Source organism: Nomia melanderi, chromosome 4 (assembly GCF_051020985.1).
Source record: "Nomia melanderi isolate GNS246 chromosome 4, iyNomMela1, whole genome shotgun sequence".
In the NCBI taxonomy this organism is placed as follows: domain Eukaryota; kingdom Metazoa; phylum Arthropoda; class Insecta; order Hymenoptera; family Halictidae; genus Nomia; species Nomia melanderi.
Window position 1 is genome coordinate 4362347 of NC_135002.1, and position 16856 is coordinate 4379202.

The window sequence follows — 16856 nt, forward strand, 5'->3', positions numbered from 1 at the left end:
GCACATCCATATTCCGAAATGGCATAAGTTGCACTCCTTATCTCGCCGGATACGAACAGCGACGGGAGTGTCGAGCCGTAGCGAGATGCATCCTGAGTGCAACCTCGCAGGAAGGAACGACTCACGCGGTACACCTCGTTCCGTAAGCTCCCGTTATGAGTTTTCTTACTGCCGTAGTTTTCAGCTTGTGTACGTATACTAATTATCAACCGCTCGAAACTCATCCACTCCCGAAATTACCGTCCGCATTAACACATTAAGGCTGGCGCACAGGAATTTTTCTGTTTCATAAAACTCTCGGGTCGAGATCCGTTTACTCGAATCTGTGATACCAGGGAAAAAATTGCTCTTCGCCGAGGATCTTGTCTCGGTATTCTTTTTCGTACAAATTTGAAACTACTTAACAAATGAATTTGATATTTTTCTTCGCGTTAATGGGAAACACTGTCGATACCGATTTGTACCGAATGTATCCGTGAAGTACTATAAGATTTTTCCTTTTTGATGATTTTTGGTCTACCGATGTTTTTTTTCTCGCTACTTTAAATGACGATGAATTTGAAATGAAATTGTTTCGCGCCGTTTCAGGGGGAATCGATATTTCCTTTGATGATCGAAAATCGATCTGTCGTTTGCGATATGTTCGTTCGCGGATATCGATTTGTGTTGTAACAAGTGTTACATTGGTTATGTAGAAAAAAGGAGGAGGTTAATGATTTCGGTTCCCTGTCATTGATCACCTCGTGCGCTTTGAATTATGTTGGCAAGCGTGCAAGGGACGCACGGTGGCGTCGAATGTCGTGTACGCTTCAAAACAAAAACAAAGCTAACAACTGCACGATAAATGTCATTGTGCCAGTAACAAGTATACCCGCGGTGGCAGCGGCCGGGATTTTTTCAGAGACACGAGTTACACCACGAAATTACGCTTGTCAAGTTGAAAACAATTGCGAACGTGCTTGTGTAATCAGAAGCTATAGTCATCGAGCATCTGCCACCTGTCAATAAGGTGTACGTCGACGTTCCTTATCTACCTTACAATGGTATTTACTATGACAGTGCTCGTATCATCGTTGTTCACTTGTCGATGACTTCATGCTGATGTAACAAGGCTAATCCTACAGCGATATTATTCTTTCATGTCTATGCTAGGTTCTCGATATTATATAATTTATGGCTATTCATATTCTACAAATGATCGATACTAACGTGACATCAATTCTGTCTCTACTATCGATTCTTCGAAAATCGAAATACCGCTATCGATTCGTATCTTTCATATTTTGTGGCCATTCACCTGTTAATTTATTTTTAACGACGGTTACGAAAGAACTTGAAACGATTCAACGGGCATGTATATGATAATGAAAACTAACACGTCGAAATGTGTCTCAGACTAAATTCAAATAAATGACACATCGTCCACGCGTTGTTTACTGCTACCCCACAAGTCACAACGATACTTCCGAAGCCTACTTCAGACACATGCTCGCCGGTTTTTAACCTATTAACACGCAGCAGTTTTAACTCGACGACGCTTTCGTTAAAATTTCTTTTAGCGTCATTATTTACAAGACAGGTAACCCACGTATGACACTGTAACAAACGTGCGTATACATGTTTGTAAAAATTACTGACAATGAGTACAAAGAATCCCTGTTATACGAGACTGAGGTCCAGCATAAAAGGCAGGGTTAGGTTATGGAAACTAAAAAAACTACCCCTTTCCGCTTTCAAAATTATAATAAATATGTAACGACGGCGAGGTAATCGTTACGGTCCGCGAGGCTTAAAAGACGAAAATGAAAGTGTCAGTGAAACAGAACATTGGGCGTTGATAGCTTAAAAACCGACTGTGTTCGGTCGCGTGCTCTGGTATTTACGCTTCCCAATACTATCGGCCGTACCACCACCGCTATTACTACTACCGCCGCACAGGCCACGTTTACAGGTTAGAAAATGAGTACCGTTAAGCAGACGGCGGTGCCAGTGACAGTTTGTATCGTATCGCGGCGTCAATAGGATGGAAAGACGAAGCGTCGATTCGTCACCGCATTCAAATCTCCCCTTACCTTTTTCTACGATATTTCCCACGCCGGGAGTCGCCCGTCACATTCCAAGATGCGGCGTTGACGCGCGACGCAGTAGCCGGCGATAGACACCACGATCCCTGTGTTTGTATTCTTGGCCCGATGAATGCTTCCCGCGGTTAACCATCCAACCTTGTCCAGCTTCCACGCGCGTTAGACTAGTTCACGCACGCGAGGGTCGACACGACGATCCCGTCGTGAAATACACGCCGATAGAGCAGCCGCACTGTCAACCGCGCCACTATCATCGAGAGCAAGGCCCGCCGACGCAAACAAGAGGAACGGAGAGAGCCACTGGAGGAAAATATCTTCTCGGCCTGTGACGTATCCTTTGTCGAAAGTCCCTCCTCGCGTACGAATAGATAAAACTGACTCGCACTTGAAAAATACGGTTGGCCGTAGTCCGCCGTACGCGGCGACAATAAAATCTTTCGCGTGCCAGCGGACACACCGTGCGGCCTCTTCTCACCGGGGACGAACACGGGCTTCACGGGGATAGGGCGAGCGAGCGATGTCTCATACACTCAAGAATCCGACCTGCGATAATACGTTTGATCGTAGCCGTTGATAGCCGAATCCTCCCGCACCAGGATCTCTTCCCGAGATTCCGTACATCTCCTGCACACAGACGCGCGCGCTGTCGGATCGTCTCTCTCCTCCCTGTCGTCCACTTTGCGGCTGAACTATTCAGGAGAGTGCAAGACGATACGCTCGTTCCCTGAACCCGTGGGGGGGCACGGAATTAATTTGATTTTTTCGCGCGTGTAACACTGACCGTCTCAATAGCCCTACGATCGAGACGTCCTGGCATCCTGGTACGGGCGTCGTTTCCGTGCACCGTGTCTCCCAGTCGAGGCGAGTTCCCCCCGCTCGGCCAGAGCAACGTCCCCGTGACAAGGCCGGTCGAGATACGCACGCACGATACGTGGCCTCCGCGAGAAACGAAAGAACACCGACCGCACTTTTTTTTTCGTTCGCACCCGTGATTGTTAGGCCCGTTCGCGGAACAGCCACTGTCGGACACGTAAAGACTGTCCGCGGTCGATCCACCGGGGAATCCGTGGCTCGCGGAACACGATTTCGAGCGTGCACGTGCGGCAGAGTACGCAGAAACCGCAACTTTTTTACGGACACATCCCCGTACTTGTCTCCTCCTCGCCAACGCCTACACGATACACATTGCACGCAGCAACGACGCCCCTACACGCCGATCACAGCGGCTCTCAAACCATGGCATCCTCGGGCAATGCTTCTCAATGACTGGTTTCGTCCCTAGAACGGTGTCCCTAGTTGTACACGGTGAGCGTCAGGTAACTAGGAAATAGGAACGCTGTCGTTTGTCGAGATTCGGAGAATCGATTCTTCTCCGCGACATGCTATTTTTATTTTACTTTTTAATAGTTGATCTTGAACCGTGTTCATTTTATTTTTTTGAATGGATGTTTTTGCTCAACCGCTATTCGTATACTTGAAGATGAAGAGGTCTACTGTAATGTGGGATTCGGAATTAATAGAATTAACTGCGTTAAGGATGTATGCTTGTAAAGTTGGGAAAAATGTAGATCCGCGTTAAATAAACTGATGATGCATAGGGACTTTTAGGATTACAATATTGTTCTATGTGATTGTTCCAAAGATACATTGAAAGAAAATATACGATTGTAAGAATAAATGGTATGGAATATGGTACATTTTGGAATAATTATTTATAATTACATGTAATAATATTTTTTATTAGATTTGTAATTTTGAACTGATTGATGTGGTTACGCCTTTTTGAACGCCATCTATGTATAATAAGCTGCAACCTGATGAGTATTACCATTGCGCTGTTAGATGGAGTTACCAATCACTTTTTTCATTCAACATTTAATTTTGAAAATGTATTTCTATTATAATGCAGCGATAGTATGCATCTTTTTTTTTTAATTTTATAGTAAATCAACTATGAAAAGAGCAGATATTTATTCCGGTTAAAAAAAAATATAAAATATAACAATGTACAGTATTAAATAATTTAACTTCTATGCTAATTCATAAGCTTTTATGATACCACAACAAAGATTTATAAATTGTATATATTCACTTCCACCATCCAGTAGCCTATAGTTACACTCCTATAATGAACAAAAAAGAATGAATAATGTCAATATGAAATAAATATGTTTCTATTACTAAATTTAAAAATTCTTACTCCAAGTCTATCAGCTATTGTAGCTTTCTGTTTATCTGTTAATTCATTGGAATATATAATTTTTTCACTCAATTGTTCAATTACCTAAAAAGATACATAGACTTTAAAATACTATAGTGATATTTAAGTGTTTATATGAAATAAAAATATTTACTTGCGATGTGGCATGTGCTTCCAACATGAAGTTATCAACAAAAGCTTCTGCCTTGCTATAATCTTTTGTTTTGCACACATCCAATAATTCATCCAAACATTTATCAGGAACAATCTGTAGGTTTTTAATTAGTTCACATTAATATAATGATAGTGCAATTTATACAGAACTAAAAAAAAGAAGGAACATAAGTTACCCCAATAATTTCAAGGACATCATCAATAGTGATTTCAATTCCTTTACCCTTTAACCTTGTAATAGATTGTAAACATGTTATGGCACGTCTTAAATCTCCTCCTGAAGCTTCTACAATCTTTAGTAAAACAGGCTTTTCTGCCTTCAGGTCCTCTTCTTTACATATGTAAACTAATCTTTCAATAATTTTTTCTTCTCCAAGTGGTTTGAATCTGAACTTTGTACAACGAGAAGTTAATGGTTCTATGATTCTTGAAACATAATTGCAAATCAAACAGAAACGTGTACTATGTGATTCTTTTTCCATGGTACGACGAAGTGCAGCTTGTGCTGCACTAGTCATGCTATCTGCTTCATCAAGAATAATAATTTTAAAAGGTGGGCAGCTTTTCCCACTAAAAACAAAAATGATTACTGTTATAAATGTTTTTTTCCATTCTGTATATAATCATTATATCTTAAGTGCCTCAGATTGTGCCGTTCTCATAGAAATCACTTGAGCACAGCAATAGATTGCTAAAGAATCATAAGTATTTTATTTATTTGCTGTTAAAGCAGAACCAAAAGTTTAAAACTTTACAATACTTCTGGGATAACCTGCCTATAGCATTTTATTGTTTAGTTGGCAATAAGAATTACTAAAAAACTTCATTATAACTCCTGATAACAACTATATTCTTCAAGCAATCTTCATGCTTAGCTTCAAAGTGATTCTCAAACCTTTTACTAAACATCACGGAATTTTTATTTCTAATTTACTGAAAAATATTAATGTACATGTTATATATAGATAATAGGAAAGTAAACATACTCATCTCTCATGCCACCAGCAGTAAGCTGAGCAAAGGACTTTATCTTATCTCTCACAACTTGGATACCTCTCTCATCTGAAGCATTCAATTCCAATATTCTTTCTTTATAGAGACTACCAAACAATTGTCTGGATGCCGCCAATATAGTACTTGTTTTACCAGTTCCAGGAGGACCATAAAATAACAAGTTTGGAAAATCACTACCTTTCATGCATTGCTTTAATACTTCAACTACTTCCCCTTGTTCAACTACATCTTCCACAGTTCTGGGACGACTGAGAAATCACAAAAACCTTAAAATTTATTGTATGTCTGTCCAAAACTTCTTACAATTAAGGTTACACCAAAATGATGCTTACTATTTTTCAACCCATGGTGGTGCAGGGCCACTGCGTTCTTCTTTGGCACGAGAAGTCGAAGCCCTTTTCGGTTCTCCTGGTCCTAATTTTCCTGTTTTCAAGAAAGCTTGCATGCTTTCGTCACCTCAGAATGCATGGAACTTATCATAAAGTTAAACTTTAATTAATGGATGGAAATCCGTTCCCGCGCATTTTCCTGCCGAATCCACTTGAGCCAATACTTTAAGAAAACACCCCATAAAGACTTACGCTCCTGTGAATTACACTATACCTCAAAAATTCCCAAGTTGTTTTAGTTAAAATTGTAATTATAATTATTAATGTAATATAATATATTTAATATAAATATTTTGTACTTTGAATAACATCAAAATTAATTTTGAACACATCAAAGAAATTGAATAATCTTTTACTTTTGGAACCATTTACTTGTCGTCCTAGTTCCAAATTTCCCTTAGATTAGCAGCCATTTAGGCTCGTTACAAAACGAGCAAATTTGCCGTTTGTTCGTCGCGTATCGGCATTGTAAATAAAACGGAATGCTCAGCCGTATATTGGTTTATCATACGCATGATAAGGGAGAGAACGAACATTTTTGTTAGGATAGTTTAATCATTCTTATTGTGCAACGATTTATGTGTTTGAAGCTGTAGTTTTGTTCATTGAGATTACGTTTGTTGAATTATCGTACTGACCCCCATTGAAAATAGTTTGAAAAATTACAATCGATAATTGTAATATTCATTCAGTGATTGTCGAATGGGACTACGCGTGAAAGTTCATGTAGGATGGAGCGTAATAATCGACTTCACGCTAAAAGATATTTAACTTATGCTATGGATCCGATGCAATTCAATGTAAATTAAACGAGCATCAATACTGGCGTACTTTCTCATGTAGCGATTTCTCCTTTAAACATGTGATATTTTCTTCTTGGCCTTACCTCGACGCAACACGTTTAAATAATGGTGTTCTGGATTTTTTCTCTGATAGCAATCATTTTGCATTTCAGTTCTGCTCAAACTAGTATGTATTTGTTGTAAGGAAACATCATATACTATGAAAGAGAAAGTTGTTTGTTTATACTTTTTTTGCTTAACAGAACCAGAATCCCATGGTTATTGTTCACTTTATAGTGGACAAATCTGCAAAAAATACCTAGCTGGTATTGGGAATGGTATGGTATGGTTCAATGATTCTAACAATAATCCTGGAGGATTATTGAATGAACAGATTACCACCAATTTGTGGGAGGAATTGATACAGAAACTTAATGAACCATGTCGTTCAGCTGCAGAGGTAATATATTATAACTGAAGACTCAAACATTATAACTAATATTAATAACAGGGTCTAAACAGAATACATCTAAAATTCCTTGGACAAGTTTCAAGAATATTTGTCTGTTGTAGAAAATGTTGTGCATGTATGCTTTTCCACAATGTCACAATTCAGTCGGCCTACCATTATGTTACGAAGATTGCATGGCAGTGCGTCATCAATTCTGTTTCAATGATTGGGCAATGATAGAGGATAACAAGCAGAGAAAGATCTATATTAGATCAAGGGGACATTTTACACTTCCAGATTGTGAAACATTGCCAAAAATAGTTAAAGGGAAAGAGACTTGTTCGCACATACATTTGACTGATGTGAATGAAGAGCTAGTTACACGTAATACAGATTTCAGATTAATGTCATCTTGATTTGAAATGTACATTTCCTAAATTTTTTCTGATTTCAGATGATTGTGTCAAAGGCAATGGTAGATTTTATATGGGTAAAGTAAATAAAACAAAATATGGTTTGGATTGTCAGGCATGGAGTGCGCAAATACCCCATAGTCATGATAGACCACCAGATGTCTTCCCTCAAATTCGTGATGGTGAAAACTATTGTAGAAATGCTGGTGGAGACGAACCAATGCCATGGTGCTTTACCATGGATCCTATGATACGATGGCAACATTGTGATATTCCTATATGCGGTGTGCTGTTAATACTAAATGAAACATCTGTTTAAAACGTTTACATCAATTACTTTATTCTTCTTTTTACCTTTAATTTAGATAAGGTAACAAGTAAAGTATTGGAGGTCGACCCAAAAGATTTAACAATGGATACATTGTTTACTCCAATGTTTATACTAATACTGTCTTCATTGGGATTTATAATTATAGCTGGAACTGTATTATCAATTATTTTGAGTCACAGACTTCATAAACGACATCAAGGATACAATCCAACAAATAATCAGGTATATTAACATATATAATTTTTGCAAAGTATAGATAATATATGCATATAAACATGCCCAGAAAAATAATACTGAGTCTGGACTTATTGAATAATTATTTTGGTTCATATAATAGTGCATGCTCTGGATTACAATGAATGATCAGAATGATAATCATATGGAATTTTCAGTATATAACTATTGATCTGGATAAATTACCAAGCAACAATGCCTATCACAAGACAAGCGCGCAGCTTAATCCAAAGTTGGAGAAGCTTGAATTTCCTAGAAATAACGTTATCTATGAACGGGATTTAGGTCAGGGTGCTTTTGGTAGAGTGTTTCAAGCAAAAGCACCAGGTTTAGTTCCAGGCGAGGAATTCACTAACGTCGCTGTTAAAATGCTTAAAGATGAAGCATCAGAAGATCTGCTTAAAGATTTTGAGCGTGAAGCGTGTCTACTAGCCGAATTCGATCATCCGAACATTGTCAAATTGTTAGGTGTATGTGCGTTAGGTCGACCTATGTGTCTGCTCTTTGAATATATGGGCCGCGGTGACTTAAATGAGTTTCTACGATCTTGTTCACCTGGAAATTATATTATCCGAAGTTTGGAAAGGGATGAACATTTTACGGACTCTCGATTATCGCACATGGATTTGATTAATATCGCGTTGCAAGTGGCTTCCGGTATGGTGTATTTATCCGACCGAAAGTTCGTCCATCGGGATCTCGCGACCAGGAATTGTTTGATCAATGACCAAATGATTGTCAAAATAGCAGATTTCGGACTGTCACAAAAGATCTATCTGCAAGATTATTATAAAGGAGATGAGCAAGATGCCATTCCAGTTAGATGGATGCCTCTAGAGAGTATATTATATAATAAATACACTGTGGAATCTGATGTATGGGCTTTCGCAGTATGTTTATGGGAGATATTTAGTTTCGCTCTTCAGCCTTACTATGGAATGACTCACGAAGAAGTTGTAAAATACATTAAAGAAGGCAATGTTCTTCAGTGTCCAGAAAATACACCCCCTGCCATATATGATTTAATGAAACTGTGCTGGAATAGGAGACCATCGGATAGGCCAGCTTTCAGAACCATCTATAATACATTGGATACTATAAAGCACAATTTAGAAGCGGAGAATAAATCGGATAGTGTTCCGCTGCGTATTCACGTTTGAACCTGATAATAATTTGTACCAAATGGAAACTCTATGATTCATGAAATTAGAGATTAAGGCGATATTTATGCAAAAATAAAGGTAAGTGAATGGTAAGAATCGTACCTACGTGTTACGCGTAATTGCCTTTGTTATGTTTGTTGCGTAGCCTTGTAAAACAAACTGACTGAAGTGTTTATAAAAAACGTTTGATATTAGCAACCATTATGTTTACAATATTGAATACACATATAAAGCAAAATCGATGACCTTTTGATACAATTTTAAAAGCAAATGAATTTATGTACTCTTTTCATATTTTTGCTTGTATATACGTATATTGGATTGAATTTTCATTTTTGTTCAACTTTAATGAAAGTCCTTATCTACATTGTCCTTAGACTATGTTTACAATTAAAAGAATTACAATATTTGGGATAATTATATTGCTTTTGTAGATTATAAACGGTTATCTCAAGTTGTATTTATTAACAATTTACTTTTACTTATATTGGAATTACTTTGTGTCAGTTTCACACAAACATATGTATTATGTTTAAATCTATTGTGATTTCATGCATTCCGTCAACGAATTTTACAATACTATAACATATTACTGCCAGTAAGAGTATTAATGATGAACATACTGAGATAAAGATTTCAGTGGTAATATAGTACCAACACATACAATGTTTTTTGTTTAAATAAATGGACTGCAAATTTTTATATGTTGCAAGAACATAAATATTTGCAGTCTACTAACGAAACCACAAAACTTAATATATAAAGCAGCTAACAAAATAATTTGAACATATTTAGTATTAGTAGATTATCATTTTTTTCAGATGTATAAACAAAACCGATTTATTCAATAATCATTCTAAGAGTCTTTATCAATTTTTTAACACAACATGCTTCTAGCAAATTGTATATACGTATTACTTATTTCTCAAATTATGAAAGATGAAATTTTATACTTCATACAGTTTAAGGAAACATAAAAGTTAAAAAATTTCATCCTTATTATATAAAGAAAGTTTAATTTTTTCTTAAACGTTTTCGTAAGTGAAACAGTATTTATACAAATTTTACTATCTTGTTACTATCATTATTAAAAACTTGAAGACTGATGATACATTTTTTAAAAAATAAGTTTTAATATTATAAGTATACTTCTTTTTTTTAAATAATTTGTTTTATATCATTGTGAAGATTCAATTTTCTCGACATTCTGTGTACAAGACTACAACTGTGTTTAGTTCTATTGTTTGACTTGATCATAACTGTATACATATATCTATATATTTATATGCGTAATTATATGTATTAGCAAATACATTTGCTGTATTTCCTCACTTCTTCAGAACTGAAATATCTTAAGAGACATATGCTATGTTGGCAAACAGACTTTCCTATAGATATATATATATATATATAAAACAACAAATAATGATGTTTCGCTGAAGCCTAAGACAGATAATACTGAATTTATATAGCTGTGCGAACAATTTGGCCATAAAAAAAGAATGGGTTTATATTTAGCGACGTTATGTGTAAACTGTCCTTAATTGTTAGATGTTAGATCGTTGCTGTACCAAAAACATAGCCTATTTAATGTATGAAAAATATCAATGAAAGCTATTATGACAAATGTTACAATAAAAAAAAAAAGAAACATTAAGTGAGTGTATACTGTGCAACTGTTATACATAAGGTTTGAAAGTAAATCATTACTGTGCTTTAAAACAATATTTAAATGAATGTTTCAACTGTAACATAGAATTGATTTGGAGTATTACTTGTTCTACGAGATATGTAACATGCCTGGATGCATTTTCCTTTTAATATATAATTTTCAATAATCTTTCTTATCAAGAGAAATTTTTTTTTATATAGAAGAAACATCTACTTTCAATTTTTATGATATTATTCAACATTTTCTAAGTGATATTGAAAGCATTCCTTGCTGTATATTACTACTTTGTATTCCATAAATGTATTATTCATCAGGATTTTCGTAACGAACTATATGTTACGAACGGTTTATTAATTTGTGAATGTTGTATCCTATCCTTAAGTACATAGATAAGTATAGCTAATGAATGTCAACATCCACTTGATTTTCAATGAGTGTGTATTGCAATAGGCAGATGAATGTTCTTCGTTCTACTGTAATTCTTGGTTGAGCATTAACAAATACTATATAATACATGGAAAAAAGCGAAGAAATGATGTGAATGCAATATCTGAATGCTCTTCCATAAACTTTTTTATACACGACTTTTATATTGTGAAAGGAGAGAAGAACTTCTACCAAGTTTGTGCTCTTACATCTGTGTACTTGTATCCTGTATAAGTAGTATTGTACGTGATATATTATGATGATACGTACATAAGACGTATCATCGGCGACCAAGAAAGAAACTTCTGGTATTATATACATTCGTTGAGTTCAAATATGTTATTGACAATGTAGACTCTATTCTGAATTTTATGTACAACAAAACTGTAATCTAATCAGTAAGAACATCGAGATTCCTCGATACTCTATTTTGAACCTTAAACGAGATTCATAAGTATCAAATTAAAATTAAAAAAATATATATATATAATTTAGAAGTAGCGATGTCTAATTTACATGTTGTTCCTTTTTTTAATGTAGATAATTGTAATAAATAAGAGTTAATGAAAATTATACAGGGTGAGTTATGAGATGCAGAAAAAGATGAACAGGTGGATAGTGTTCGGAATATAGACATATGATTTTACTAAAAGTCGGGAAAAAAATAATTGTTACAACATAAATTATGTTTAACAAATTTATCTCTCAGGAGTATCTAAGCATTGGTTTTAGACATTTTTTTTACGTTACTCAAACCATGAAATTTCTTGTGATTCATCCTGTATGCTTTATTATGACAAATATCGGGGAATTATCAATGAAATACTACAAACGTGTTGAAAGAAGAACTGCTATGAAACTTTTACTAATGTACAACTTTTACAAGAAATAAACAACCAATTTCATGTACTCTGCCTTTTTTATTTGTATAAGGAATAATATATTAGGATATATTATAATATAAAACAGAATACATTGCTCCATAAATATATTTCTGCATGTCTTCTCTTCAATAAACTAATGTCAAATTATTATGTATATAAAAAGCAGATATTTATGTATATATTATATAATACATTTGAGTTTCTCTTAATACTATCTTACATATGATATACCTTATGCATACAATACAATAATTGCAAGTAACTAGGTGTGTATGTTCAGTAAATTGTTAACTAGTTGAAATTAATGTGTGTTCTAGTAATATCTATTTTCTGGAGCTTGTATGCTTTTCTTACAGTATACCATATAACATATTTAATCTTGATGAAATTAGGAACAGTTATATATAATTGAGAGAAATATTTATAAGATCTATACTTTCAGCTGCATACAAAAATGTAACATTTTATACAGATTTATTCAATGATCTGCACAGTAAAACGAGACTCTTTAAACTCTTCCTTTTAATAGTGATAACTAAAGATTTATTTTACACGTTTATATCAACGTATATATACTATATAAACATGTGAAGAAAGAAATATAAAGCAATGATAAAGATTTATAAAACACAACAAGATAAAATGTTGACAATATATCACAACATCAAAGATTATGAGCATATTACTGTTATATGTTACAAGATTTAACTACTGTTTCAATGATATGTTACCATAAACTTATTAATTTTAACATTCGAAGAGGTACTAAAACTAAAAACTGAAGAATAATATTTCTTTCAATTATCAAAAAGAAAGTTTGGTCTTTGGTTTTATTTGATATCTAGTAAGAAGTACTTTCTTCATCGTTTGCGTGAAAAGATTTAGTACGAAATACTAATTAATTTTGATCGACGTAATAACCGCGTTTTTCAATTTTATAAAATTGGTTTAATGTTATTCGTTAAAGTTTATAAATAAAATGTCTAGATTCATTAATTTCTTGAGAACTTGCAGTCTCTGAAAATGTACCTCAAAATAACTACGTAATATGTATCAGTCCATATTTTATGAGGCAGCATTACATTTATATCTGTGCTCTAAATCACAATATATTTTTATACATATCATCATTAAGTCACCCCAAGCATCAGATTATCTTTCTTTAGATCTTATAGAATGATATTCTTAAAATAGAATAATTAAAAACTCAGACTCTGAGTATGTTATTGCATCATAACAATTTTCAACTAATAAGCACTCAGGAGATGAGAAAGGAATGTTCTTTAAGAAAGAATATTCTTTAAGAAAGAATATTTTTAAAATACAGTAGATTAGTGTACTATCAACATAAAGTTAAAATGTACTGTTTCTCATTTATGTTGCTTGTGTACTTTGTTCACTAAAAGTGACTACCCCATACTCACATGAGTATGAATGTTGATTTGCTTTGCAATCAGAATGCATCTTTTATGTTTTGGAATTGTCTTACAGCCAAGTCCACTGGCAAATCAAATTTGTAACTTGTTAGACGATCTAGAGTATGAAATGCATCTTGAAAACCTATTTATAACAATAACAGAGAAATATTGCATTTGTCACGTTTAGTTCGTTGGTAATAGTATTCATTTTCATCTTTTACTATACCTGTTTTCACAACATAACTCCATGATGCATAATGATTCTCAAGGAGATACTGACATTGTAGGATTAATTTTAACCAAGCGACAAGCTTTTTGGCACTAGAATAAAATTATCAATATGTTTCAAATCTTTATCATTATAAGAGGACTGCGAGATATTTACTCACTTCAAGGATGCACATATGAATGCTTTGAAATGGGAATCGTAACTTCTTTTGTACGGACTGTGAGAGGCAATAATGTTCCCGATAGTTGTTAATAGACTCTGGAAATTTAATTATTTTATTATAGTAGAAACTGATATTAATCGAACTGCGTAATTAATACCTGTTTAGAAGATATAACTCTCCCTGCTAAATCTAGATTGAAACTTTGAGATAATTTCTGTGCTGGGCTAGAATTGTAACGGTGGCCATTTTTAATTTCATAGTATTTCAATATTAATTCCCATGCATGCATTAAATTAGTAGTAGAGGTGGTTCTTTGAGGGAAACATCCCACGAACGGTACTACACTATTAGCACGCACATCAGACATTAATCCATGTTGAATTAAGTCACGTATGGACGTTGCTAAATGCTTCCTTACAGCAGATGTTACTCTTGCATTACAATGAGACGAGGAATCTGAATCTGAGGCATAATCATTTTCATTAGTGGGGTCATCATCTTCTGTATGATGATTAATCTCTGTAATTGTTTCTATAACATGTTCAACAGCTATATCTAGTCTGGTTCTCAAGTCCCGCCATTTATGTACTGAATTCTTTTTAATGTTTCTTCGCACCCTTTCACTACCGCATCCTAATTGGGACACTAGGAACATATGTAATAGAACTGCCACCTTCTTAACAGTGTTAATAGTCTGAGTTTTATTATCTTCCTCCATCGATTTTCTCTGAAATGCATTCTTAACATACGAAGAAGAGGTAGCAGAACCACTAGTGTGTACTGGACAAGCACAAGTGCATGCTAAAGTTTCTGTACTAACTTCGCCCTGAAGATAATTTATAAAACGCTCTAAATCCGTAATTTGTGTTTTCAATTGAGTTACCAATTGTTCTTTCATTTTCAAAGGGCTAACAATCTGTAAATCGAATTTATTAATTTCATATTCTATGAAAATTCCTTCATTAATGAATCCTACCGAGTCAAATAATTTACCTGACTTATAGCATAATCTACTTGCCATCTTAAATCGTCAACTGGTAATTTGCAAAGATCGTCGACGTCAAAATTTAGTTTTTCTTTTAAATGATCTGAAAAAAACAGTATTAATCTAGATTTTATATAAAAAGATTGAATTTGAAAGACTTACTGATTATAATATTTTGTCGTTCTAATATCATGCTTTGCGGTAAGTCTGCATCACCAGTTTCATAAGCATATTTCTCTAGATCCTCTAACTGAGATTTCAGTTGACATATTAGTTCTTTTTGTTTTGTTCTTTGTAAAGCCATTTTAGATTCAACATCAACATCATTAATAACTCCAGATATCTGTTAAATTGTACATACTAAGCATTCTACCCTTTGGCGTTGAGTTATTGTTTCATGTAGAAGAAAAAAAAATCAAAAGAAAAAACAAGGATTAAAAGCTATGGCATGAGAATAACAAAAGCATATATTGAAAACAATGTATATAAAAATATTTATTTTCCAGTAGAATATAAATAGTACTTTATCTACAAATTAGTTAAAACTTTATTAAAGCATAAGAAAAATATATCACAGATTTGTATGCATATCAGTATTTTACAAGCAAAGCGAGTTGTATTAAAATAAGGCAAACACTTGGAGGAAAAATTGTAAGAAGAAAGAATTAAAATAAAAAGATAAAAAATAAACATAATACTAAAAAATTAAAATACTGGTACAGTAAATTTTTACACAGCTTACGCTTTGCTTGCAGGACACTGGAGAAGTTGGAGTAATTGATCTACTATCAAGTGACAAATTATTTGGAGCATCGGGTATTCCCCTAAATGCAAACTCTTCTAATTCTTTGAGCAACGCTTCCTTCTGATTAGTGGGTGCATCCACAATTTGTCGTAAACGAAACTGAACCTGAAATATATTCCCAATATTACTAACAAATCATTATTTTCATTAATCTCTTAAAGCTGACTTCGTATTTACATTTTAAATTAATAAAAATATTATAGTTACAATGGAATATTAAAACAGACCACAATAACATTTGGAACAAATTCTTAAGAGGTCAAGAACAGTTATATGCATTACTTATTAATATCAATGTTAAGGAACATTTAATACCTGGGCAAAATGTGTAGTCAGTGCTATGAGAGATGAATTAAGCATTTCCTGCTCCTCTTCCAATACCTTGAGTCTCTCCATATCATAAGATAAGCTAATATAACAGAAGGCAATATTTAACTATAGTAACAAGTAAAGAATAGTTTCAAAACATTGTTAACATATTACTTACTTCTCCATATTATCTACATATTTATACTCATCAGCAAAATCATTGTCACAGTCGTTTGCCCCGACTGGCGCCCATCTTTCCCCAGAGGGTCTGTCACTTTCATCCGAATTTTCAATATCTTCTATTTCGCAACCCTTATGTTCTCCAGCACTCATTTTTTACCGTCTACGATCTCGTCTTTCTTCTACAACCCGAGCTTACATTTATTGATTCTTCTTCTTAGAAACAGATTTGATATAACCAAACAAGAGTCGTTCTAGGCTCTGCTTCTACATACCAGAAATTCGATTACTTTGGCAGAACATCACAGTGTTCGGTCTTCCACCTTTCCGTCACGTTTAATCCATTAATTAACTTCTGCGCACGTGTACGACTGGGAACGTCACCGACTGTTGTCGATTAAGCGCCCAGCAAGGCGCGTTCTCACGTCAAATAGTTTTTACTATCATGGATTTATAGCGGAGAACAGAGTTAACAGCTTGGTCGAATATTCCCCTTCGCCCCACCATTATCACGTGAATCCCCGCAGTGGTTCTCAGCTTACGTTCAAAG

General features: G+C 34.5%; 4 protein-coding genes across 18 annotated transcripts in view; 1 reads left to right on the forward strand and 3 right to left on the reverse strand.

The window, feature by feature from the left end:
- The window catches only part of p120ctn (adherens junction protein p120), a 48735-nt gene extending 45367 nt beyond the window's left edge, over positions 1-3368 (reverse strand). For 7 of the 14 annotated variants that reach the window (XM_076366730.1, XM_076366724.1, XM_076366727.1 and 4 more), the window contains exon 1: positions 2073-3365. The gene's annotated coding sequence lies outside the window, so the exon portion shown is untranslated. Of the gene's footprint in view, positions 1-2072 lie in introns of all 14 variants that reach the window. The other 7 variants (XM_031994267.2, XM_076366732.1, XM_076366718.1 and 4 more) reach the window with 6 other exon arrangements.
- A 668-nt stretch (positions 3369-4036) lies between these two features.
- LOC116435099 (replication factor C subunit 4) lies at positions 4037-6033 on the reverse strand. 2 transcript variants are annotated; one of them, XM_031994298.2, is made up of 6 exons: positions 5805-6033; positions 5445-5720; positions 4635-5028; positions 4439-4552; positions 4285-4368; positions 4037-4207 (listed from the first exon to the last, which is right to left on the reverse strand). In XM_031994298.2, the coding sequence occupies exons 1-6, from the start codon at positions 5915-5917 to the stop codon at positions 4115-4117; spliced, it is 1074 nt and encodes a 357-aa protein (XP_031850158.2). In that variant the 5' UTR covers positions 5918-6033; the 3' UTR covers positions 4037-4114. The 2 variants fall into 2 exon arrangements, with proteins under 2 accessions (XP_031850158.2, XP_076223460.1); XM_076367345.1 differs by having other exon boundaries at positions 5445-5738; positions 5805-5951.
- Positions 6034-6277: 244 nt separating this feature from the next.
- Positions 6278-12354, forward strand: Nrk (Neurospecific receptor kinase). Its single transcript, XM_031994352.2, has 6 exons — positions 6278-6830; positions 6907-7103; positions 7217-7478; positions 7549-7791; positions 7873-8060; positions 8231-12354. The coding sequence occupies exons 1-6, from the start codon at positions 6770-6772 to the stop codon at positions 9230-9232; spliced, it is 1953 nt and encodes a 650-aa protein (XP_031850212.1). The 5' UTR covers positions 6278-6769; the 3' UTR covers positions 9233-12354.
- On the reverse strand, positions 12234-16774 carry LOC116435104 (RUN domain-containing protein 1). The gene is made up of 10 exons (XM_031994312.2): positions 16582-16774; positions 16305-16488; positions 16133-16226; positions 15755-15922; positions 15175-15355; positions 15021-15115; positions 14185-14943; positions 14025-14122; positions 13862-13956; positions 12234-13777 (listed from the first exon to the last, which is right to left on the reverse strand). Exons 2-10 carry the CDS (start codon positions 16457-16459, stop codon positions 13671-13673), a joined length of 1752 nt encoding a protein of 583 aa, XP_031850172.1. The 5' UTR covers positions 16460-16488; positions 16582-16774; the 3' UTR covers positions 12234-13670.
- Between the last annotated feature and the right edge of the window lie 82 nt (positions 16775-16856).